This window comes from Cyrtonyx montezumae, unplaced genomic scaffold (genome assembly GCF_038088225.1).
Source record: "Cyrtonyx montezumae isolate F1298 unplaced genomic scaffold, pur_monq_1.0 scaffold_17, whole genome shotgun sequence".
NCBI lineage: Eukaryota > Metazoa > Chordata > Aves > Galliformes > Odontophoridae > Cyrtonyx > Cyrtonyx montezumae.
The window spans coordinates 14,781,772-14,806,871 of NW_027071903.1; the positions used below are offsets into that span (position 1 = coordinate 14,781,772).

General features: G+C 60.0%; 3 protein-coding genes across 4 annotated transcripts in view; 1 reads left to right on the forward strand and 2 right to left on the reverse strand.

Annotated features, from left to right (window-relative positions):
- LOC136047157 (C-signal-like) overlaps positions 1 to 25,100 on the reverse strand; it is a 96,947-nt gene that overhangs the window by 65,413 nt on the left and 6,434 nt on the right. The gene's annotated exons all lie outside the window — the stretch shown is intronic.
- CARMIL2 (capping protein regulator and myosin 1 linker 2) lies at positions 259 to 16,772 on the forward strand. Of its 2 annotated transcripts, XM_065733398.1 has the most exons (40): positions 261 to 691; positions 1,601 to 1,692; positions 1,866 to 1,916; positions 2,039 to 2,098; positions 2,943 to 3,064; positions 3,334 to 3,431; positions 3,685 to 3,755; positions 4,194 to 4,267; positions 4,666 to 4,741; positions 4,810 to 4,898; positions 5,202 to 5,296; positions 5,523 to 5,609; positions 5,708 to 5,817; positions 5,951 to 6,028; positions 6,167 to 6,243; positions 6,319 to 6,423; positions 6,599 to 6,668; positions 6,797 to 6,878; positions 7,096 to 7,192; positions 7,448 to 7,505; positions 7,796 to 7,968; positions 8,379 to 8,447; positions 8,744 to 8,837; positions 8,907 to 9,002; positions 9,130 to 9,258; positions 9,641 to 9,754; positions 9,911 to 10,086; positions 10,313 to 10,400; positions 10,742 to 10,861; positions 11,743 to 11,809; positions 12,590 to 12,795; positions 14,015 to 14,118; positions 14,469 to 14,865; positions 15,089 to 15,208; positions 15,427 to 15,463; positions 15,576 to 15,644; positions 15,750 to 15,995; positions 16,084 to 16,185; positions 16,269 to 16,343; positions 16,425 to 16,772. In XM_065733398.1, exons 1-40 carry the CDS (start codon positions 652 to 654, stop codon positions 16,586 to 16,588), a joined length of 4,278 nt encoding a protein of 1,425 aa, XP_065589470.1. In that variant the 5' UTR covers positions 261 to 651; the 3' UTR covers positions 16,589 to 16,772. The 2 variants fall into 2 exon arrangements, with proteins under 2 accessions (XP_065589469.1, XP_065589470.1); XM_065733397.1 differs by having other exon boundaries at positions 259 to 691; positions 16,269 to 16,772.
- On the reverse strand, positions 17,577 to 25,069 carry LOC136047136 (uncharacterized). Its single transcript, XM_065734189.1, has 14 exons — positions 25,011 to 25,069; positions 24,796 to 24,922; positions 23,526 to 23,650; positions 22,923 to 23,013; positions 22,292 to 22,371; positions 21,966 to 22,010; positions 21,677 to 21,711; positions 21,063 to 21,226; positions 20,754 to 20,841; positions 20,340 to 20,420; positions 19,589 to 19,685; positions 18,550 to 19,330; positions 18,015 to 18,091; positions 17,577 to 17,789 (listed from the first exon to the last, which is right to left on the reverse strand). Exons 1-14 carry the CDS (start codon positions 25,067 to 25,069, stop codon positions 17,726 to 17,728), a joined length of 1,914 nt encoding a protein of 637 aa, XP_065590261.1. The 3' UTR covers positions 17,577 to 17,725.

Sequence of the window (25,100 nt, forward strand, 5' to 3'; positions counted from 1 at the left end):
ATGGTTTCAAATCTCCACGGCAGCTGCGCTCCGGTGGGCTCTGCTGAGCCAACACCAGCAAACGTGTCTGAAGCCCTGCAGCTCTGCCCCGTCCTGCAGTGCTCCTGAGGTGGAGGCCGTTTTCCAGCCTTCCCTGGGAAAGCAGAGCACTCACTGCTTTGCTCCAAGGAGGCCATCCTGCTTTCTGGGCCACCAGCCACAGCTGGCCAAGGGGCACTGCGTCGTGACAAATGCCAGCTCCCGTCTGCATCAGCGGTCCCTCCAGGTGCCCAACGCCAGCGGGAGGAGCTGGATGGTTTCCCTGTGCCAGGAGCTGCTCTTCTCTCACTCACCACCCCCCTCCATCCACCAAAACGCAGCCGTGTCCCCAAAACCACCCCCCTCTGCTGACCAAGAGGACATCGGCGAGCCTCCACCACGCTCCAGGATGCTCTCAGGGTCCCGCGGGTGCTGCGTGGGCTGCAGGCTCCGTCGCTCTCATCTCTCATCTCTTGCTGGCTGGGTAAATCTTGCCTGACGGGGCAGGAAGAGGCACCGAGGCAGCGAGGGGGAGGAGGTGGTGCTGCTGGTTGGTAACCTCAGCGCTTCCTCCCAGCGCCGAGCAGGGGCTGTGCTGGAGGATGCTGCCCTGACCCCGCTGCTCTCCCCACCATGGCCGTGTCCCCCGTGGGGATCCCCTCTGAGCTGCAAGGTAAGTGTTGGTGCGGGGCCTCCTCAACCCTCGTGGCTGTGCTGGGGCTGGCAGGGCTGCTTCGGGCTCCTTGTGACCCGCGGCCGCATCTTGGGGTGTTCTGAGCAGGTTCGCTCTTGCTCGCCAGGCCTGCTCCCTGGGGATGCTGCTGAGGCTGAAAGCGTCCCCAAAAAGCCAGGCTGGAAACTCAGGGATGTGGTCCTGCGTGGCTCCCACTGACCCAATGGGGTTTGCTGGTGTTGGGGTCCCCAGGTGGGCAGGGTGGGCTGCAGAAGGGCCGGTGCAATGAGGACCTGTATGTTCTGCTTTTGCCCTCCTTGGGTGCAAACCGAGACAGCAGAGCCCCCGTGGGCACGTAAATGAAAACCCCTCCCCGATGGGATGGGAGATGGGGCAGGGTGAAACCACACAGTGCGGGGATGCGGAAATGCAGGCACAGAGCTCTGACAGAGGAGCTCCTGGTGCTGAAGCTCTGCCACCAACACGGCTCAGTGTCACCAGCACGGCCTGGGCTGCTTTGCGTGGGGACAGGCAGTCACACTTGCAGTGGTGTCACCCTTCTCTGAGCAATGGAGGCAAGGATTGCAAACGCAGCGGGGTCAGCACGTGGTGACTGATGCACGTTGTGGCCAAGGGGGTTTCCAAAGGATTGCATGGGCAGAACTCATCCCCGAGCATCCTGTAGCGGGGGCAGGGCTCAGCTGGACTGGATCAGCATGGGAGGGTGTGGTGTAGTGTCTCACTGGTGATCAGGGATGGCTTGGTGGGGATATGGCCCCTCTGGAAGGATACAGCAGGGCTGCTGCCGTGGGATGGGAGCTGGGTGTTGGTACTGCCTCCTGGTGTGGGAGGGGAGAGCTCTGCCACGGGTGCAGCCGTGCAACAGTAACCCCGGCACGGTCCTTACAGACGGCATCGCGGCCTTCCTGGGGGCAAAGCAGATCCTCCTGCTCAAGAGCATCCAGCTGCAGGTGAAATCCAAGTACGATGACTTCGTTCTGGTAGGTGCAGAGTCCTGCACAGCATCCCCTTGCAGTTAGCCTGGCACACGGCCCGAAACCCACGTGGGGGGGACAGCAGCGCAGCACCCCGCTCTCTGTCCTGGCCCTGCTGCAGACTAGCAATGTGTTCAGTGCTCACCCTGCTCCCATCACACCGATTTCTCCCTGTCTAGGTGCTGACACCCTGGCGAGCCTACGTGTTGCTGGCCATGCTGCCGCTCAGGGTGAGTTCTGGGGTCGGTCAGGAGAGCCTCTGGGCTGCGACGTGGGGCGGGATGGGGAAAATGGGGAGCTGGTGTGGGGTGGAGGATGGGTCCCATCCATCCACACTGTGCTGCTCCCACAGGTGCACAGCAGCTTCAGCTTCCTGGAGGTGAGGGACATCACCGTGCGAGAGCCCAGCGTGGTGAGTGGGACCCCCATGGCACACTCAGGGTACGAGCGTGGCTGCAGCCCCGGCTGTGGGGGCTGCTCCTGCTCGGTGGGGACAAGGTGATAAACTGTGGCTGGCTTAACTCAGGCGAGGCCAAATTTAGCCAGAGTGTGTTAAACCCCTCTAATCCTCTTAGAGCCGGGCAGCAATGCAGCGGGGACGGAGGAGGAAGAAGAGCGGGATGTTCTCAATGGGACATCTCAGCCAAATGTGGGGCTGCGGTCGCCGTTGGCATCCAATCTTTGTTTTGCTCATGGAAACACTGTCAGAAAGAACAGCCCTGGCCCTAAGCGAGGCTCCTGCTGTGTGGCACGGGGGCACAGGCTGCAGCTCTGAGCTCGGGGGGAAGGGGGGGAGCAGAAGCCCCGATACCTGTGCTTGGCTCCGGAGCACCCGAGTGCGGTCCCGGCAGATCGCTGTGTCTTGCTCCTGTGGCTCAGCCAGCCTGTAATTAAATCATGGAGCGCGTTGCTATGGGATCTGGGAGGAGCAGAGAGCTAAAAAAAGGCCTCGAAACCCAATTAGAGAAATTCAAGGAGGAAACCTTCACTGGGGGCAGCTTGGCACAGCAAGAGGGCAGGGGGTGTCCTTCCAGACAAGTGGCTGTGGGACTGTGGGCACTCAACCAGCATCGTGCTGCACGTTAAGCACAGTTTCCCCTTTTTGGGGGGCTGATGCCTCATTCTGGCACATCACGGCATCTTTAATGTGGTTCACGAGCAGAGGCGAGTGCCTGGCTGCTGCCACCGCTGTGTCTGAGGGCACACGGGCACTGCTGGTGTTCCCAGGCATCTCCCATCCTTTGGACACTCTGCAGGTTGTCATAGAAACGGATACGTCCTCGTACGCCTTCCGGCTCATGTCCTTCGATGACTTGGAGCAAGTCGTTATCCATGTCACCATGTCACTTAAGAAGGTCTTTCCAGACTCATCCCCTGGGTAAGGCTCCTCCGCTCCTCAGGGTTGTCTCATGGGCACCTGAGGGGCTGTGCTGCCTCTTTGCTCAGACAGACCCCAAATGTGAGCCGGGTCCTCGCAGCAGGAGAAAACAACACTGGTGAGGGCCAAACGAGCGCCCTACTCCATCGTATTGCTCTATCAGATTGGGTTGAATGTTTCTGGTCACCGTCGGGGCTTGGCACAGGGCTCATAGCTGGTGGGGGTGCTCTCCCAGCCCCCCAGCGTGCCCTCCTCTGGCCCTTCCCCAGGACGCTGCTCAAGAACTCTCCCCCCAACCTGTACGAGAGGATCCGGATGGTCACAGACTCGCTGGAGGAGATGCTGCAGAGCAACCAGGGGCCTTGTGGTAAGCACACAGCCCATCCCACGGGGCAGCTCCCCAAAAACAGGAGCAGGAAAGGCAAGGATGGACAGTCAGGGGTGCCACCCTCCCCATCACTGCGGTCACTTCTGGGAAGGTGATGGACCGTGCAGGATGCTCTGTCCCTGTTGAAGAGGGACAGGAGAGCCCTGCCTTCCTTCTGCTTTCTGCCTCTCTTTGGGGTCCCTTGCGTGTTTCCTCAGGAAGCAGGCCTTGCAGTGCTGCCTCCTCTTTGCAGGTGGGTTTTCAGAGACCTATGCTGCGTTATGTGATTACAACGGCTTCGCCTTCCGCGAGGAGATCCAGTGGGTGAGCTGCTCCACGCTGCAGGGCATCCCCACATGTTGCTGGGAGGGCAGGGGAGCAGGATGCTCCTGGGTTCCTGCATCCCCATGGAGGGCAGTCCATGGAACAGCTCTGCAGGGACCCGTGCAGGTCACTGGGATGCCCATCCACCCATGAGGTGGATGCCCCATCCTTGGAGATGGTTGAGGTCTGACCCGTGGTCAGGCTGTGTCCCCTCATTCTGGGGCATGATGACCACTCCAGGTCCCCATTTCCACCGCAGTGGTCCCAATTTCCCAGTGTCTTCTTCTGGCCAGTCTCCAGGACTGGGCAGCCACCACACAGTAGTGAAGGTTTCCATCCATTTGGGATGCCATGCTTCGAGGCTCAGCGGATGTTTATGACCCTGGAGCACAGGAGGTGGCACTGAGCCCTGTCCATACTCATCTGTCCCCTGAGCAGGACGTGGACAACATCTACCACGGCCAAGACTGCCGGGAGTTCAACCTGCTGGACTTCAGCCACCTGGAGAGCCGGTGAGTCCCTCTGCAGTGTCACCTTGTCCCCATCCTCGCTGCCCACGGTGGGTCACGCCCCAAAGCTTTGAGGGAGGACACGTCTGCAGCCTCTTCTTGCTTTCGTTGAGCATGTGCAGCCAGAAGTCCTGTCCCCTGGGGCACGAGGACGGGCAGCCTTCACTTTGAGCCCTTGCATGAGCGTGGCAGCCCCGTGCGGAGGTGTGAGCTGAAGGCTCGCGTCCCTCAGCCGTTTCCCCATGCAAAGCAGCCTGTTCTGCTTGAAGATGTGAAGCTCTGCATGATGGCCTGCAGCCCTGCCACCTGCCCCTGCTTCTGCTCTCACACACGTTGGAGCCACGTGCTGGGGGGGGACGGGACGCATTGGGCTGCAGCACTGTGTCCCTGTCACCCCACAGGGACGTGGCACTGAGTGTGGCCGCCTTGTCCTTCAACCTGTGGTTCACCAAGCTCTCCTGCAAGGACTTCAGGCTGGTGAGTGTCTGCACGGGGAGCAGGACTGCCCTCGGTGCCGGGATCTGAGCACCTCTGTGCCCCTGTAGAACCAGGAGATCACCGAGCAGCTGCTCTACATGCTGAGCAAGTCGGTGACGCTGGAGGAGCTGGTGCTGGAGAACAGCGGGCTGAGGGGGTAAGGGAAGTCCTCGCCTCTTGGGCACCACCATACAAGGATGGGAAGCTGTTCGAGAGCATCCAAAGGAGGGCTGTGAGCTGGGGAAGGGTGCTGTGTGTGAGGAGAGCTGAGGGCTCCGGGTCTGTTTGGCACAGAGCAGAGGAGGTTTAGGGGAGGTCTCAGGGTGACCTGCAGCCCCTCGCTGGGATTGAGTGCCCCATCCCCTGCAGCCCGCCCTTGGAAGGCTCTGGTTTCGGATGGAGTAGGGAACACGGCACGTCCCTGTAATTCTATGGGGTGTGTGTGTCCTCCTCCTCACAGTGACTTTGCTCAGAAGATGGCCCAGGCACTCAGCAGGCACCCTGAGTCCGTCCTGCACACTATCAACCTCGCTGGCAACCAGCTGGAAGACAGAGGTACTCCATGGGATGAATCCAAGCGTACATGAGCTGCACATCCCAGCCCTTCACTCATCACAGAATCATAGAGTGGTTGGAAAGGACCTTAAGGGCCATCTGCTCCCACTCCCTGCAGTGAGCAGGGACACCCACAGCTCCATCAGTGCTCAGAGCCCAGTTCCCTGTCCTTGGCTGTGCCCTGCTTGTGTTGGCAGATACTGAGGGCTTGTTCTGCTCTCCCCAGGGATAATTGCTTTCAGCCGACTCTTCGAGGAGAGACCCAAGGGCCTGCAGAGCCTCAGCTTGGCCAGGACAATGCTCACTGCTAAAGGTACGGCCAAGCAGAGCTCCTGGAGGGACTGTGAGGATGTGCTGATGAGGGATGCAGTGTTCCACTGCCCAAACCCATCTCTCCCTCCATCCAAGCAGGGATGAGCATGCTGTGCCAGGCACTCGCAGCTAACGAAGCCATCAGCTCCTCACTCTGGCACCTGGACCTCTCTGGGAACCCCGGCAGCCTGGCCATGGAGGACACCAGTGTGAGCATGGGATGGGAGATGCCACCAGGAGCAAGGAGGCACCCAGGGCACTGTGTCACTGTGTCCATCACTGCTGGGGTTGTTGGGGTGGGAAGCGTGGTCCTGAGTGAGATGCTGACCCTCTCTCCTCCAGAGCTTGCAGAGCTTCCTGGGCCGGTGCAGCTCGCTCACACACCTCAGCCTGGCTGCCACTGACTGCTGCCTGGACACTGTGAGTCCAACCCCCGCTTTGTGGCTTCACGGGGAAGCTTGGAGCTGGTTGTCCCTGTGGGGTTCATCATCACTCTTCCCTTTCTGGTCCATTTTGGGGTTGTACTCTGGCTGAGTTCTCCGTGATGCCATTCCACAGCTCTTTGGGGCACTGGTCCATGGATGCTGTGCCAGTCTGATCCATCTGGATCTCTCCAAAAACGTGTACTCACACCGGTGAGCCCCAGGCTGTGGGGTGGAGCGGGCAGCCGGTGATGGCAGATGATGTCTTTGTGTGCCTTTCCTTTCCAGAAGGGTGAAAACCATCTCTCCCAGCGTCAAGCAGTTCTTCAGTCAGGCCCGTGCACTCAGGCACATCTCCATGGCAGGGACCAAGCTACCTCCGGATGCTGTCAGGTATGGGGTGGTCATTGGAACTGGGATCTGCTTTGGGGGGGGGGGGGAAGGTGGATTTGTGATGGATGTTGGTCATGGTGGTCTCACTTGGAGCTTTTCAGGGATGCCGGATGGGGCTGCGAGGGGCAGTGCCCATGTTGCTCATACCTGTGGGTGGCTTTGGTGGCTTTTCCAGGGCTGTGCTGCAAGGGTTGGCATACAACAGCCACATCAGCGACCTGCATCTGGATCTGAGCAGCTGCGAGGTGAGGGCAAGCACCCATGGGTGCTGTAGGTCGGTGCCCTGCCCACTGTGGGGCCAAGTGACCGTCCCGACGGCAGCCTCTCATCTGCAGGGCTCCCCTTGTACTGATGTCTTGCTGTTTGTTCCAAGCTGAGGTCGCCAGGAGCCCAGGTCATCCAGGACCTCATCCCCGATGCTGGTGCCATCAGCGACCTGGATCTGTCTGACAATGGTGGGTTGCCCTTTCTTCACCCAGGGGGGGTTGTCCTGCCTCGGGCTGCTCCTCAGCTTGCACAAGATGGGTAGGGTCCCACCGAGCACCTCGTCCCTATAGCTGCACTGATATTCCAAAGGCTTATTGCTCTCCCAAACTCTCCAACTAACCTTTGCTGAGATGTGTTTATGGGCTCCGTGCAGCCGTGTGTCCCTCTGGCTGTCTGTGCTCGCAGGCTTTGACTCTGACATGGTGACATTGGTGCTGTCCATTGGCAGAAGCAAGTCCATCCAGCACGTCTCTTTGGGAAAAAACTTCAACATCAAATCCAAGTAAGTGCAGCCTGCAGTGCTTTGTCCCCAGGCTGAGGGTCCCTCTGTCACCTTGTGCTCATCTCAGGTCTCTGTCCCTATCCGAGCCCCACGTTGGTTGGGATCATCACCTGCCCACCTCTTGGAAACACAACGGGGAGCCCAGTCCCTGGAGGCCCACATCTTCACCCAATGTGGGCAGGAGGAGGGGGGCTGGGCTCTGCTGACTGACTCAGCACCCATGGGTGCTCGCATTACCTCCTGCCTCCCCCACAGGGATGGGCTGGTGGATGTCCTGCACCGCATTGTCCAGCTCACCCAGGAGGATGACTGCGTGAGTACAGCGTGTGCAAACCACCTTCCCACGTCCTGTCCTCAGCTGCCAAGCATCCTCCGTCCTGCGTGCACCCAGCGTGGGGGCCAGGCTCCATCCAGGGTGGGGTGGGAGCCCCATCTCTTCCTCCATCCAAAGCAGATGCTCAGATGGAGAAGCGAGAGCTTCTGTTAGGAAGGGGCTTGCTATGGCAGCCACCAGCCTGCACATCTCCACTGCACGGCAGGGAAGATCAGCCAGGTGTGCTGTGACAGTGGCAGCCACGTTTCTCTTCCTGTCCTCCCACCCAGCCCCTCCAGTCCCTGTCTGTGGCCGAGTCACGCCTCAAGCTGGGCACCAACGTCCTGCTGAGCGCCCTGGGCAGCAACACCAGCCTGACCATGCTGGACATCAGCGGCAACGCCATGGGGGACACCGGTGCCAAGATGTTGGCCAAGGCTCTGCAGATCAATACGAAGCTCAGGTAGCAGCAGGGCCACGCAGACTTCCTCCTGTGCTCTCTGTGACCACAGAGAGGGCCCTGCACCATTCCTGGCCAGTGGTCAAGAGATGTGGCCAGATCTTTGTTTCCTATCAGCCAGCTGGTGGTGCTGGTGACAAATACGGTGACAAAGGGCAAGAGAGCAGCTGGATAGCAGTGCCTGCAGGGCGACCCTGCAGCGTGTGCCAGCTTTTTGCTCCTGCACAGCCCGGCAGGCTACAGCTGCACTCATGCAGTTACTGCCCCAGTCTGCTCGGTCATCCAGTTCCTAAAATGCCACTTCTGGACTAACCTGTGCCAGCAAAGGGATAGCAGCAGCAAGGGAGAGTTCACACGTGAAACTGCTGCGCTGCTTGGCAGGCAGATGTGGCTCATTCCTGTCTTCTTCTCAGGACTGTGGTGTGGGACAGGAACAACACCACTGCCCTTGGACTCCTGGAGGTGGCTCAGGCTTTGGAGAGGTAAGGATGGAGCAGCACGGTCCTCCTGGCTGACTGCCACTGTGCACTGGGATGCCACTGTCCCCGGGGCCTCTTATCCCCCAAAGCATCACACACAGTACCAGAGGGTTGTGTGCAGAGTTTGAGGGTGATGGCATCCAGGGCTCTGGGGCTGGCTGGGACCCAGCTTTCCCATTCTGCCCACCCCCATCTCCAGAGCTGGACATAGGACCTGCAGGGGACGTGTCCCAGCGGGCTGCCCTGCTGCTGGGGTCCTTGGGGCAGTGTCCTGTGCTCACCCCACCGCTGTCTGGCAGGAACTACACCCTCAAGTCCATGCCCTTGCCAATGAGTGACATAGCGCAGGCGTACCGGAGCAACCCTGAGAGGACAGAGGAGGCGGTGCACAAGGTGGGACAGGGGCTGGGGTGGGGACCAGGGGGTTGGATTTGGCTGCTCATGTCCACCTGCACGCCACAGCTCCAATCCTGCTTGGCGAGGAACCAGACACGGCGCGTGCTGCCCACGCAGACCTTCCGGCTGCAGCAGGGCATCCTGACCTCCTCCTCCGAGCAGGTGAGTGCCATCCCATCCATCACCCCATAATCCATCTCCTTCCCACATCCCTGCCACGTCCTCCTCTGGGAGAGGGGAGCTGGTGGCAGCGGGAACGGGCTGGTGGCACGGCTCCTCTGCACTCCAGATGGTGAATGAGATCTGCTTGAGTGTGCAGAAGCACGTCGATATCCTGAGCTCCTGCCCAGGCAGGGAGATGGAGGCAGACATCCTCCGTGCTGAGGAAGCCATCAGGAATGCCAACCTGGCTGTCAGTGTGAGTCTGCTGCGCATGGGGACAGTGGGCTTGTTGTTTCTCCGTGGAGAAAAATGCTTGGCCTGTGGGGTTTCCATTCGTATCAAAGTGGTTTATTGATTCATTAATGGGCCTAATTAACTGGCAGCCAGCACGTATTGCTATCGTCAGCACAGCAGCTTGCAGGGTTGCCAACCACTGGATGAATGGGGAGCTCCATCCAATGCATCTCCCGTCCTCGATTCTGGGGCTGCAGGGAGCTGGGGGAGGGCAGAGCTGATGGAAGTCCCAGCAGGTCACTTAGAGCCCCCAGCCAGTGCTTTTCTATGGATGTATGCTTCCCGGGGCCAAGCAGAGCAAGGGTGCCGTGGGATGGCTCATAGGGTCTCCCTCCCCATCGCAGATCTTGCCCATGTTGTACGAAGCAGGGAACGCCCCGCACCAGAGTGGCAAGCTGCAGCACAAGCTGGAGTGCCTGGTGGAGGAAGCATCGCAGACCTGCGGCCGGGAAATCCAGGTGGGAACCCCTGGGGAGCTGCTGGGCTGCAGTACCTGTCCACCCAGTACGAAAGTCCAAGGACAGCCCTGTTTATCACCCCCACAGCATCTCCTAGATAAATAGGGGAGCGCTCATCTCATGGTGGGACACCCCGTGCCCCCCTTTCCTCCCCAGGGGATCATGCAGGCGGTGCTGGACGCGGCTCACAGCCTGTGCCCGCCCATGGTGCAGAAGAGCGGGGTGAGGGAGCAGCTGGTCAGCGCCATGTCGGAGCGCATCCACCTCCAGGAGCACCTCAGCCTCAGCGCCGTGCTGGACCAGATGGTCACCGATGTGTTCAGCAAGCTGAAGTGGGTGTCGTGCCTTTGGTTAGCACGCTCTGGGATGGGGATTGAGGAGCTCCGACATCACGATGCCCCCTACTCGGGTCCAGTTTGGGGTTGGGCTGTGTGGGGTGGCGATCCTGCTGGTGGGGAAGGGGCACTTCAGAGTGGGAGGGCTGTGGGCACCTGGCTCTGTCTCACCTTGCTGCGTGGGGCCCTGTGGCATCCCTGACACGCCTCTCCCTGCTCCCAGCGAGATCAAGCTGTCCGTCACCGCCGCCGTGGCCGACTGCATTGTGGATGCTGTACTGGGAGATCTGACCGCTGCCCAGTGCAAGCTGGTGAGTGCCCGTGGGGAGATGCGGCACAGGGGGCCCTGAGCAGACCCCACCCAGCACGATGAGCATGGATCCGCTGTCCATGCAGCAATATGATCCCCACCAGGCTGCTGATCCTCGGGGCTCATCTTCTCCCAGCGTGGCTGCAGCAGGGTTAAGGCTGCGTGGCTCCTCCGCGCCCCATGGTGTGGGTGCTCAGATGGAGCTGGCACCTGGGCCAGGAGCACCCGAGCCCTGCAGCCTGCTAATCAGCCCTAAATCCCCCACAAATCCCGGCCACGGAGCAGAGCAGCACGGCGCGCTTCAGCCACAGGGATAATTTAAGCGCTTCCTAATGGTTTTAGGCAGAGAGCCTCCCCACGCATGGGCTGGATCTCCTGGAGCCTGCTGAGGACGATGCCACCGCACCGGCACGGGGCAGGAACCCCTCGGAGCTCACCGAGAGAGGCTTCGCGACAGAGGAGGTAGGGCTCCGTCCCCCTCCCAGTGACCCCGCTGCTGCCTGACGATGCCCACGGGCTTTTATCCGCCTTATGGGATGATGCTGGGCTTAGTGTCGCTGCCTCTGCAAGCTCGGGGCAGTCTGCAGCACCTGGGGCATGTCCTGGCCGTGTCCCACGCTGCTTGCGTTCCTCCTGGCACTCATAGCATGCAGGTCTGGCACTTTGGGTGTGCGGATGGGTTATTTTTGGTGCCAGGGGTGAGGCAAGGCCAACACGAAAAGTGCAGTCCTGAGGTCAGGGGGGTGATTATGGGGCAGAGGTGGGCACGTCCCATCATCGCAGTGCTGGGTGGTCTGTGATGATGGATGGATCCACGGTGATGGTGGACGATTTGGGATGATGCTTTGAGGGCTGCAGCACCTCTGCTGTGAAGGAAGGCTGAGGGAGCTGGGCTTCTTCAGCCTCTGGATAAGAGAAAGCTGCTGGGACACCACACTGCAACCTTACAGTACTACTTAAGGGGAGCTTACAAGCAGGAGGAGGGGATCTGACCTTTAACAGGCCCTGACAGTGATAGCACAAGGGAAAATGGCCTTAAACTATCAGAGGGCAGATGTAGGGTAGGTGTCAGGAAGAAATCCTTCCCTCAGAGGGTGGTGAGGTGCTGGCACTGCTGCCCAGAGCCTGGGGGTGCCCCAGGACATGGGTGGGCACAGGACAGCCAGCAGGGAGCTGGAGCTCGATGGGCTATAAGGTCCCTTCCAACCTCAGCCATTCAATGACCGATTCTGTGATGAACGTCGTGGTGATGGAGCACAGCCACCTCCCCAAACCAGGCGTCCCCCATAGCCTCCTTCCTTGGCTGTCCCCTCACCACTGGTGGCTCTTTTCTCTCCTTGCAGTACAAGATGGCTCTGCGGAGGAAAAACAAACACTTCAGGAGCATTCGGCCCACGCTGACCGTGAGAAGTAAGGGCACAGTGCAGAGGGCTCATTAATATGGGGCACAGAGGTGCTGTGGGGTGACACCTGTCAGGCTCAGTGTGGGAGGATGCCCTGAGCTCCCTTCCAGGGATGCTGGCAGCGGTGGGAGGTGTAAGGACACCTTAGAGGCCTCCACCTCTCCAGCTGGGTGGCAGTGACTACATCCAGAGGCTTTGCATGGATGGGGGGGGATCGCCCATGGGTGGGTGCTGAGCTGTGCTGGGCATTTTGGCAGCTGATTGTACCCTCAAAACCCACTCGTGGGCTGGCTGGGGGCAGCTGGAGCACGGCAGGACCTTGGCAGGGGGTGCAGGAGAAGGCAAGCAGCCTTTGGGTACTGGGAGCCGTGGTGCCTGCTGGCTTTGGCTGAAGCAGCACTCACGCAGACCCCACAGCATCCCAAATTACCTGTGTCGAGCCTAACCAGAAAGCACTGGGAACGGCACATGGAAGGGGGGGGCAGTCCCAAAACAAATCCCCCGCTGGCCGCAACCCAGCCCTCTCCCAAAAACCCTAACCCGGCGTGAAGGGGGAACGCTGGGATCTGGCAGCCAACGCCGCCTGCTCGGTGGGCATTGCCGCAAGGGTCCCCGAGCATCCCTCCTCCCCCTGCATCCCTGGGGGACCGCGCAGCGCCGTCGGCGTGGCAGCAGGATCCATCCCCGGCTGCGCTGCACAGCTGATGCGCAAGCTCTCCCCGCCGTCAGCAGCGCAGCGGCCGCGCGTCCCCCCCTCCCCATCGGTGGGCTTCTCGCCCTTCGCCAGGTCTCTCGGAGCTGGAGCTGCCGGCCGCCGGGAAGGCTCATCCTGCTCCCACAAAGGATGCTGAGCCCGCCGCCGGTGCTCTCCCCGGCACGCCGCCCGCCCAAGCCCTCATGGACCTGCCGACCGCCGGGGAGAGGCTGGAGCACTGCACCAAAGCCAGGCCCAGGCCCAACCGCCGGCACCGGCAGCCGCCCAGCAAGCCCACCGTAAGCATGGCCACGGGGTCTTATTCCCGAGCACGGAGTGGGGGGGGGAGGGGGGATGCGTGCTGGGTTTCTCTTTTTTTTCATCCTGGTTTTCTGTTCTCTCATCGTGCTGACGGAGGTGGGATGCGTCTGGTTTGTTATTCTGTGCTGGAGGACGGGCTGGGGGCTCGGGCGCTCGCCCCTTGTTTATGAATCAGTGATGCAGAATTGCAGGAGCTGGGGGAGAGGCAGGGAGAAGCTGCTGTCTCCCTCCATCCTCTGAACGTTCTCCTTTGGCTCAGAAAAGAGCAGCGAAGCGCAGCCCTCCGTGGGGCTGGTGCTGGAGCTCGGCTCTGCCAACCCTGCCAGGTTGGGGTGCTGTGAGGAGCTGCAGCAGTCCCCTTCTCTTCCAGATGGGGTTTGAAGCAAAACACAACTTTTGGGTGCTCTGGGAGGGGGCTGTCAGCGATCCGGGCGCTGCCCTAGCAGCTTTGTCACCTTCTGGTGGGGGTTTTGCCACCCAAGGCGAAGCAGGAAGGGATTTCTGAGGCACCCCAACCCTACGGGGCAGTGGGTGGGAGCAGGAGCGGACCCCAATGGCACCAGCTTGTCCCCTGAGCACGGGCAGTATCTGGCCGCACACCAGAAACCCCCTGACCACGGGTGCTGGTGTCAGAGGAGGAAAGGGAGGTGTGAATCCAGCCACAGTGGCATTAGGGATTGAGGCCACCTATGGAGAAGTGCCTTCTTCTGGTTGAGAAATGCCACCTGTATGTGCCAGACCTCTGTGCTGCCCTGGCACAGAGCTGGGGACCTCATCTGGCCACGGTGGAGCTCTAGGGTCTCACCGGGCATCAGCTCTGTTGCCTGCTGGGGACAGGGACGCCCCTTTGTTGGGACACGTACCCCTTCCTTTCTGTGGGTCTGGGGTCAGAGAGCTGGCCTGGCTTTGGGAGGGCTTGGATGCAGCCTGGTCACAGCATGATGGGGCTTTTGGATGGTGGGGAGATGGTAGGTGCCAGCCCCTACCCTGCACCAGTGCACAGTGAGCCTCCTTGGGAGCTGGTGGCTCCACAGGGGGGTAGATGTGGCACTGAGGGACGTGGGGGGGTGGGTTGAAGTTGGACTCGATGATCTTTTCCGACCCCAATGATTCTACGATCTTGGTGCATTGGGGTTTTTGACTGATGTCAAGGGCTCGAAGATCCCATCCGTGGCTCAAGGCAGCGCTTGCCCGCAGGTACAGCCCGTGGCCCACGAGAACAGTGAGGACAGGAGCATCACCCGCGTGGATGAAGGCCTGGAGGACTTCTTCACCAAGAGGCTCATCACCGAGGAGCTGCCGTAAGCCGTGGGGGTGGCTGCAGCCCTCAGCTGGTTCCCAGCACCCGTCCATCCCTGTGCACGGTGCCCTTGCAGACCCTGCCCTGCGCTGTCTTCCCTTGTTGTGCTGGCTGAGTGCTGGGGAAATGGCACATCATGCTGCAGGCAGACAGTGGGGCAGAGCTCATGTCCCCCCCCCTGCGGGCATTTCCATAGGCAGAGGGGTTGGGGAAAAAAAGGGCTGTGGTGGTGGTGGCTGCACCTGGAGAGCACGGCTGCCTTTGCCAGAGCAAGTCCAGGTCTTGGATCCATGATTTGGGATGTGTTGGGGAAAACACAGCCCTGTGCTGACCTTGCTGTGCTTCTTCCAGCAGCCCCACGGTGCTGGAGACCGGCCCAGGCTCAGCCCCTCTGGCATCCTCCAGTTCCCGTACCCTCAAGAAGAAAATTGGGAATTTTTTTGCTTTCAAGAAGCCCAAATCCAGCCGGAGCTCGCGGTGTGAGAAGGAGCCCGAGGGCGGTGCGGCGGCCCCCAGGAGCAGGCGGTCGATGCTCAGTGACATTTTACGGGCCCCCAGCAAGGCGGGCGAGCCGGGCAAGGCTCTGAGCAAATCTGAGGAGGGGGCTCTCAGCGCCGAGCCCGAGCACAGCCAGACCCCCGAGGCTGCCCGCAGGATCAGGCCCAAGTACTCGAGGGAGGGCAAGTCCCAGTCCCTCATCCTACTGCCAGGGGAGGATGAGGAGGCGCTGGGGGTCAGGCAGGACAAGGTAAGCATCGCTGCGTCTGGATCTAGACTGTCCCCGTGGATGACTCTGTCACTGGGACAAGTGCTGTTCCCATCGCGAGTGGTGGGGCACTGGATGGTCCTTTCATTGGATCTGGTGGTAGGACAGGACGAGGTGGGGCCATGGGGACCCTCGAGCAGCACCCGGTGCCCCTGGCACCCCCGAGCACCCCTTGCCCCACTGCCATCTTGATATCCTCCTGCAGAAGAGGCACCTGGAGAAGAGCGATGGGGAGCTGCCCAACTCCTTCGAGCAGCGTGTCCACATCATGCTGCACCGCATGGGCGTCACCAAGGGGCTGGTGACCGAGAGCAAGAAGCAGCAGGTGAGGCTGGAGCTTCTTGGAGCCGGCACCCACGTGTGCGGGGGAGGTGGTGGCCCCATGAGGCAGGTGACACAAAGCAGTGCTGTCACTGCCCACAGCCACTGTCTCATCCCTTAGCCCTGCACAAGGGGATCACCCTCTGGGCTCCCATGCGCTGTGTAGGTCTGTTCATCTATCTCATGCCCTCCCTCTGTCACCGTCTTCCCTTTCCCTTGCAGAGCAAAGACAACGAGATCAAGAAGGCCGGTTCAGATGGTGAGGGGACTTCTTCCATCCCTGGGTGCACCTTGCTGGGCACCCTCAGAGCCCATAGTTGGCCGTGGGGTGGCGACCTCCACACACTGAAGCCGTGGGCCTGTGTTTGCAGGGGACATCGTGGACAGCTCTGCGGACTCCCCACCGTCCCTGAAGGCTCGCACGCACTCCGTGTCCACAGGTACGTGGGTCAGCGGTGGGAAGGGGCCCAACCCAAGAGCCATCCACCCACAGCGACCCCATCCGCTGGGGTCACGGGGCCACGCACCCACGCTCTGCCCCACAGATGCCTCCCTGCGTGGCCCGGCAGAGCCCAGCCCAGCCTGGAAGGCGCTGGGGCGGCAGCTGAACGCTGAGCTGACGGGGCTGGGCCGTGAGCAGCTCCGACGTTGCTCGGCCGGGCCCGAGCAGAGCGGGCAGGCAGCGTGCCGCGACGCCTGGAGCAGCAGCCTGCCACGGCCGGGCAGGAGCCACGCTGGGGAGCCAACTGCTGGCCCCGTCGTGCCCACATCGCCCCGTTCCAGTGCTGAAGGTACCCGAAGCATCACCCCGCTGCGGTGGCTGCCGCGGCGTTGGCCTCGAGCCTTGCTTTTGCCTTCTGACGCCATCTCCCGTTGCAGACAACCGCCTGACGCCGCGGCTGGCAGCGCTCGGGGCCCGCAGGGCTGTCTCGGTCCACGAGGAGCAGCTCAGGGAGCCAGAGTGCCTGGCGGAGCTGGGAAGTGAGTGGGCAGTGCGGCCCTCACGCCTCGCCCCTCCCGTTGTCCCCGCGCCTTAACGCGCTGTCCGCTTGTGTCCCCCCCAGCTGCCGCGGTCCCCCTCCGTCTGCGGCGGTCGCCTGTGCTGAAACGGAGACCGGAGGCGAGCGGCGAGGCAGGAGGTGATGCACGGGGCAGGCAGCGAGCTCCCTCACCGGGACAGGGCTGCCCCGTGCTCACCCCGGGCCTGGTGCCTTTTGCAGGCAGAGCAGCGCAGGCTGGGCTGGACGAGACGCGGCCAGCAGGCAACGCGTGGCACGGGGAGCAGCCAGCAGCCGTGGCACAGACTGTTGTGTATGCACAGGACTCACCTGTAGACCAAAGAAGCCCCGTGCCGGGCCTCGGGGAGCCAGCCCTGGGACAGTGAGCCCCTGCATGCCGCCGCACTGCTCCCAATAAAGCCCTGCAAGAGAGCGCACGGTGACGGGTGATGAGCGGTGGGGATGGAGGGCCGCTCCGTGCCCCGAAGGACGCAGCCCATCGGCACAGAGGGACTGGGGCTGTCCTGCCGGGCTCCCGAGCTGCAGCCCCGGAGCTCCCACGCAGAGCAGAGGGGCACCATCAGCACGGAGGACCGGTGTGCTGCAGGCAGAGCTGCGTGTGTCTGGGGGCTGACGGCAGCCTGGCAGTGCGGAGCGACCGAGGCATTTTTAGCACCCCCACATTTTTAGCTCCTAGCACATCTCCTGCCCCTCCAGCACCCCGAGGCCCACGGTTCTCGCAGCATGACCTGCAGCCGCTGCCCTGCCGCTCCCAGCTGCCACCAGCATCCCCCCCAGACCCCACGTGGCTTTCTCCTGTGGCAACCGTGAGCAGATCACCTCCCCCCCCCCCCAACCTCTCTGGACCAAATGCATTCCCCGCACCGATGTTTACGACACAGAAGCAAGATGCTTGGGTTTTTGGTTTTTTTTTTCATTCCCTCCCCACGTTGTACGTTTGTTGTTGTTTTTGTTTTTTTTTAATACGAGAGCCGTGTATTTAAAAAATATATGACTTTTAATTTTAACAACATGAACCTCGCAGGGTATTTTGTAGGGAAAAAAAAAAAAAGAGTATGGAGCCCAATGAAAACAGGTCAGTAGATGTCCAAACACTGCGCTGGCTTCAGGAAGGGGATCAGGCTCCAGGGCCTGGGGGCTGCATCTGCCCTTGCTGCTCCCTACGCTAGTGGAAACAGATCCCCTCTCCTCCAGGCTGCAATGGAAAGACCACAGGTGCAGCACAGCACTGAGGTGAGAACGAGCTCAGCTCATGCACTGTAGCATCCCCAAACAACGTTTCCCCCTCTTAAAACCGAGGGTGCTGGCCTCTTCCAGGTGACGGCCTCGCACTGTCACTGTCAGGGTCCCTGATGCCAGCCCAGCTGCCACCCAGCAGCCCCTGAGGGACACGGGTGCAGGTCCCTTTCCCCTCCCTGCTCTGCCCACACAGCTTTGAACGAAGGTTGCTGAACAGGCTGAAGAAAAGAGACGAGCACACTTGAGCTCCACGTGGTCTCATCTCAAAGCTCCGCATCTCTTTCTGTGACAATCCAGCTCGCCCACATCATCATCGCCTTGGAGAGCCTGCAAAACCAAAATGTGAGCTGGGATGAGACGTGAACCCAGCTAGGAAGACAGAAAGCTGCCCCGTGGGGCTGCTGCTCTGAGAGGGGGGAAGCAGAGCTCAGGACCTGGCGAGGACAGAGGGACCCACTGCAGCTGGGCTGCAAAGGTGCCCGAGCTGGGCTGTGCCCAGAGAACCGAGGGCTAGGAGAAGGCAGGGCCCGTCGAGTCCATCGCTGCACTCACCTGATGGATTGTACTTGCTTGCAGAGCTCAGGGCTGGGGGGCTCGTAGCTGAAGCGGGGTGGATTCTCATTCACATACTGTGGAAGTGAAGGGAACAGAGCCTGGTGCTGGAGCACAGCCAGCCAGCCATAAACCGAGACCACAATCCCACAGCATATCCCAAGATCTCGATACATCTGCAGCAGCACTCACCTCCCTCCCTTGTTTCCTCCCCTCCCCATCTTATTTCACCTGGAGACCTGTAAAAACCTCCAACAAGGGCTACTTCCCACACAGCTCCCTGCTGAGCTCAACTGCACCTGCACCCAGAGTCACAAAGTGCTCCCTGTACCCTGCACACAGCCCTGCTCTGCCTCTCCAGGAGGCAGGAAGGCCTGGCTCAGCACTGCCCACCCCCAACAGAGCCGGACATGCAGACATGCCTTACAGACATGCAGAAATGCCTGCAGGAGGCACACAGGGGGTGTGGGGGCACAGAAACCCTCCATGGGTGCTGCAGAGTCCCATGGGATCCCACCAGCTGCCTCATCTTTACCGGCTGCAGAGCTTTGTGCCGCTCCAGGTGGTAGCGGGGACTGCTCCCTGGGGATGCTTGCTCTTCTTCCTCCTCCTCTTCCTCCAGCTCTTCTTTGTCCAGCTCCTCCTCAAGGGATTCTTCTTCACACTGTGGACTGCTCTCCCTTCTGCTCTTCTTTGCTCTCTGCGGGCTCACAAACTCCAGCTTCCTGCCCACTTCTCTCCCCGTGCCCGGAGAGGGGTGTTGGGAAGGCTTTCTGTGCTGCAGTCCACTGAGGGACCGACATGTGTGAGGCACAGCTTGACCACCTCCCCCCAGCAGCTTCCTTTTGGCACCCACAGCCCTTTTAGTCTTCCTTGGGGATTTTTCTCTCCTGTTTCTGGCATCAGCCACGTGATGCTTCTGCGTATACAGAGGGAAAGCCGTGCCACTGGAGTCCGCCTGCTCCTGATGAGGTGCCCTTTCAGCATGGGATGCCACGTGGCTGCTGGGCAGGACGGGAACAACCACAGCGACTGGTGACACGTTGGCATGAGAGTCTTCTGGCCCCGTTGGGGCTTGAGCAGCGCAGGGAGCCTCTGCAGTTGATGTAGCCTGGGCCGTGTCAGCCTTCACAGGGCTGATATTGCAATACGAGGTGAGCAAGGAGGGAGATGAGGTCTGCACTGAGTCATCCTGCAGCAAGCCCTGGGGAGAGTCGTGGCTACAAGGCTCCAGCAAGTCAGGGGTGTTGCTGTCGGCGGCCACCTCCTGCTGGGCCTCTTGAGCACGTGGAGAGCTACACAGATGGGACTTCTCTGGTAAAAGAGGGAAAAAAACCACAGTCACAACGAGCAAGGAGCACTCTGCTGGAGGTAGTGCGTGGGAGCTATGCTGGTACGTGAGACAGGGCAGGTGAACATCACAGCACATGGCAACCTGGGGACATCAGATCAGCACAGCACTGCTTTCTGGCTGGGGCAGGTCAGCCAGCATCAAGGAGGAGCTGCACGTCCACACAGAGCAGAGGGGCTGTCTGCCCCAGGGAAACATGCACTCCACGCAGCACGGACACTCACCTGAAGAGGACAGGGTCAAGGACACCGGGGGCAGCCTGTTCCAAGGGTTGTCCAGAGATGCCTCTGAGTCCTCTGACAACGCTGTCGACTCTACAGCTGTAACAACCACAAGCAGGAAGTGATTGGGTTGAACTGCAGGACCACGAATGCTGCTTTCTACTCCCAGCCCTACCAACAGCTAAAAAGCATGATGCACCGTGCAGACAGCACTCAAGGGGGAGCTCTGAAACCCTTTTAGCAGACAAGCCTGGAGTGATGGCTCAGCCAGGATCCCCCTAAGACCTCATTAAGGCAGCAGAGATCCAGACAGCACCCAGAGAGCAGGCAGGCAGGAGGAAGGCCTTCCCCTGCACCCTTTTCCTTCCTCTTGCAGGGCTAGCAGAGGGTTTGGCCTCTTGCTGCTGAAGCCACACTGGGGGATGTAAACAGCAGCTGACACCTCCTGCACCCTAGATGCTGAGAGGTGAGAAACCTCAAGGAAGCCATTCATGGACTGTGACCCTGTGACTTGATAATGCAGTCCCCATGAGGGACTGGCAGGTGTGCTGTCTCATGGTGTCTGGAGCACGGCCTGCACTGTCCAGGACTGGCTGCAGGTGTGACATCGCTCCCCAATGGCAGGGGTACTCACTCCTAGAGATCTGGCTCTGCTGCTAAGTCCTCCACTTAAGGCAAAGACAAAACGGCTGGCACAGACTTCAGATGAAAATACTAAGAGGTTGGAGGGGATGTGTATGTCCCACTACTTACACCTGGCCTGGGGTGTGACGCTGTCATCACCTGGCACTGCCATTTCGTAGCTGCTCTTCTCAGGAGATGCTCCACATGTAACTGAAACGAAAGGGGAACTGCTGGTCACACCCCAGCACACTGCTCAGGAACAGCAAAGGAAACCGCCTCCACTTTCTAGAAAGATCCCAGGCAGCTGGGAGGACCTTTGCCACCTCAGCAGCGTGTGGAGACTGAGACACCAAGGGAAGGAACGTGCCAAGCAGGCTCGTGACCTACAAAGTTCTTAGGGTGCCCTGCAGCTTTCAAAATTCCACCTTCTAGGTGCCTATGTGTCATGCTCAGTCCATAACCAGGAAAAAAAGTCTTATTTCAACGTGCTTGGCCACTGAATTGCTGACCTGCCTACCCTCCAAACGATGCCATAGCACTGACCTGCCTGGGAAGCATCGCAGTCAACCACTGCTTCCTCAGCAGGGATCACCAGGATGTTGGCTGGGACTATGAAGATGTCCTCACGTGGCTGAAACGAGAGACACTGCTTGTTTTTTGCTGCGTGGTCCCTCTCAAGCTGCAGGAGCTCACTCACAGCTGAGCACAGCCACGCTCCCCAACAAACCCACTGCTTCTGCCCACTCCTCCCAACCCTCCAGAGCAGGGCCCCCACCACAAGCTGCCACGGCTCTGGCCCAGACAGTCACAGGGATGGCTCTGCATCAGGCCCTGTGCAGCACTTGGACTGACCTCCTTCTGGAGCTCTGCCTCCCAGCGGGTCACAGGAAGCTTGCCTGCCTCTGTTGAGGGCGCCTCTTTGGGCACCTGCAAGTCTAGGCACTCCTCAGCGTTTTCCTTCAAGACCTCGAGCTGGTCCTGTGCTATCACTTCTAACAGCTGAGAGAGGGATGGCTCTGGAGCAAGAAGACACGTATGTTAGTGGAGAAGATAACAGGCTAACGCTTTTACTTTCTGTCACGTGACAGTCACATGCATTGAAACTTGTGGAAAGACACAAAACTGTAGGAGGACTGTGGAAAAAAAGGTGTGCTGAGAGCTAGTGACAGCCCTGCACGTGCAGGAAGGATCCTGGATAGAAGGGTAACGGGAAACTTGAGGAACCCTGCACGCTGCAAAGGACCTGAAGCAGAGCTCTGGCAGGACTGCTCCAGCAGCAGCACAAGCATGGCTATGCAATGGCACCAAACTGGGCTGGGCTGCAGCAGGCACGGTGCCCTGTCACACCCCTAGCCCTGTTGTTCAGCCCAGTAGCACGTCTGGTTGGGCCTGTGCCACATCTGCCTAACACAGAGCATGCACCCAGCAGGCAGCCACGGCACAGGATGTCCCCAGGAGCCCCTTACCTGAGCTAGGAGTGGTCCCCGTAGAGAGATTCCTCCTGCAACAACCAAGGAGAAAGCCAGTGTCAGAGCTGGGTGGGACCTTGCATCAGCAGGATCACTCCTGTGAAAGTGATCCACTGTGCACTCTCTTCTCAGCTCTCTGTCACATCCCAGGGCAGAGAGTCCCACAGATTCACAAGGAGCTGCCACCAAACACGTACCAGCCCCTGCCAGCTCACATGAGAAGCATTCAGCACCTGCACTGTGGTGCCTGCATACATTCCCTGGCAATCACCAGCCCCATACTTACATCCAGAGCTCCTTTATCTTCTGCAGCACAGAGGGCTCCTGGTTCCTAGAACAACAGGGAACTCAGTTACTGATGGAGCATTCCTTCCTACACACACATTCCTTCAGAGTTTGCGACACAAAAATCTCTCTTTCAGAGTACAATCATCTCCACCACAACCAGGCAGCAGCAGCACATCTCTTAGCTCATTACTGGCAGTGCTTCCCGCTGTGCCAAGGGCTCCTGGCTTCAGTGCTACATGGCAAACACTGTCTTCTCAGCTCCGGGGCAATGCTCAGGTCCCACAGACCAGCACCCCCACCCCCAGCCTGCACCTTGGCACGTACACATTTGATGAATCCATCCTCTGCCTCTCCATGGGCAGCACGACGAAGCGCTGGGCGGTGAGATAAAACTCACAGTCCTCCTGTTGAGGCAAAAGGAGTCTGTGTGGTACAGGCAAGCAAATACAGCTGTGCTCCCTCCCACTTCAGGACCTGTGAGCACCCCCATCAGCACTGCTAACAATGAGGGGCAGCCTGGCCTCCCCTGCAGAGGGTTTTGCACCTTATGCGTCAGCTGTTAGCATTTTCAGCAGGGCCCACAAGTCAGGCTGGGCCAGTCTGAGGCCATGGGGAAACTCCTGAATCTGAGCAAGGGGAGGAGAGGGGAGCTTTCTGCCATGGGCTGAGGTCCACGCAGGCCTCCTGCAGGCACGCAGCTGGCAGCACCAGACAGCAAGAGGAAGCAGTCGTGTGGCTGAGGCTGCTGCAGACCCTAGGGAAGCTGCACCACGTCCCCAGGGAGGGCTCAAGTCTTCTTCACTTACCAAGACCTGAGCACTGAAGGGCTGTGGAGAAGAAAGGCCAGCCCCCACCCGCCCCCAGCTCCATCACACAGCTCTGTGAGCAGCTCAAAGCAGGAAGGAAGCAAGGCAAAGCCAGGGAACGAGTCACTTTCATTCATCGCAGCACTCACCAGCTTGGCCTCCTCCCGGAAACACAGTGTGTACTTCTGCAAGGCAATCAGTCTACAAATGAGGCTGGAAAGCATGAGCTGCATGTGGGCACTAGAAAAGGAACAGAGCAGAACCATCTGGGAGAGATGAAGAATGAAGTCAGACCGCCCACACCCACCGTGGGGCTCCCCTTACAGCTACACAACTACACCAGGGCACAAGGGAATACTTCTCAGTGTGAAGCAGGGACTGAGCTGCTTGATATCCTTCTTCTGACACCAGCAACCTCTCCAGCTGGAAAACAGAGGGCTCATATCCAAAAGGGGACACTGAGCCAAGCTGATGGAAGCCCAAGGTGCCACGGTGAATGCTCTGACTCCTTTCACAAAGGCCACGTGCCATTTCTGATCACATTTCTAAGGTGTCTGCCATCAACCCCTGCCTGCCCCAGCCAGCCACAATGACAGCACCGAGTGCCCGTGTGTTCCAGCCCAGCAGCAGCACCTCTTTCACCCCAACTTCCCACTCTGTTATTGATTTAGCTGAACACAACCTGAAACAAGCCCAGGCACGAGCCCCACCAGCTGCAGTCCCAGCCACAGCCAAGCCATGACAAAACCCACTTTTCTTCTGCCTGCAGAGCTTCTGCTGTAACCACCACTCGGATGTAGTGGGAGCCATCTGACACGTGTAGGACAGCATCCTGCTGCACTTCGCCTTGGCCGGGAGCGCTCGAGCCACTCAAAACCTAACAGAGCAGGAGGGGAAAAGCAGAATGAAAAATCATGCAGAGAACTGCCGGTGAATAAAAGCAGCACACCACGCCTGGGGAGCCCTCGGACCTCTCGTTCACCACCCCAACCACAGGAGATCTCCTGGTATAGAGTGGGGGCTGGGGAACCATCTTCACACAGCATCAGGAACACGAGGTTGTTATTCTATCCCATTTTTCACCCCAGCTTGTCTCTTCCTCCATTCAAGAATCCCAGCAGCCATCCCTCAGAGTGCTCCTCCTGGGAGCAGACATCTCTCCTGCATAACCACAACCTGCAGAGCTCGCACTCACAGCATCCTCATGCCCTCTCCCCACGTCACACGAGGGTCTGTGACACACCAGGTAGAAACCCAACTGCGTATTAACAGAACTGAGAGATTCACCTACAGAACTTGTAGTTACGTGATTATCTTAGTACTTAGCCCGCAGCTAATGAGAGTTTAGCCTGCTTTCCTCCACCATGCTGGCTCTGAAGCAGGGAACAGTGACCATCCACAAGTAGCACTCACAGCCAGCTCTCACCTTTCCTCCCTGGCCAAACCGAGCTGCTGCTGGGTAGCAAGGGAACAGCAGGGCTAGCAGAGGGCACTGCACCTCTGGAAGGAGCCAGGAGTATGGACTCAGCTCAGTTCATCCCCTCTTTCTCCCTGTAGGCCACACATCACGGAATCCTTCGAGTCAGACTTGGATGATATTTAAAGATCCCTTCTGGCTCCCCTGCAACGAACGGGGGTGCCCAGAGCCCCATGCAGCCTGACCTTGGGTGTCTGTGGGCACACAGCCCGTGCCAGCTCCTCACTGTTTCTCCTTACACCCGGTCTAAACATCTCCTCCTTCATCTCGAAGCCATTCCCCCTTGTCCTATCATAACAGGCCCAATGAAACGTCCGCCCCCTTCTCTCTCGCAGCCCCTTTAGATACAGAGAGGCCGTTATCCCCACGCTGCCTTGGATGCAGTCCTAGCACGGCCAACCACCAGTACCCCCAGACCCCTTTCTCCAGGGCTCCATCCTTCCACCCCCAGCCGGCGGGATCCGCTGCGACCCAGCAGCACACCACCACCACCACCACCACCACCACGAGGTCCTCCAAAGCCCGGACCACCGCACCGTACCCACCCGCAACACCTGTCCCGTCAGCCACTTCTTGCCCTCCGGCTGCTCGCGGTTCAGCAGCAGGCTGACGATCCACGGCTGCAGCACGTAAACACCGGGAGAAGGGAGGCTCCTGCTGCCATACAGCAACCTAAGCGGGGCGACACGAAACGCCGCGTCGGGACGGCCCAAAGCCCAGCACCGGGGCAGCCCGGCTCCCCCCGCTCCCGTTGCCTCACCCGCCCTCGGCCGCCTGCTCCGCCGCGCCCGCCCCGTCGGGGCCGCACACCGCCGCCATGGCCGCTCGCGGCCCGGGAAGGGGAAGCGCT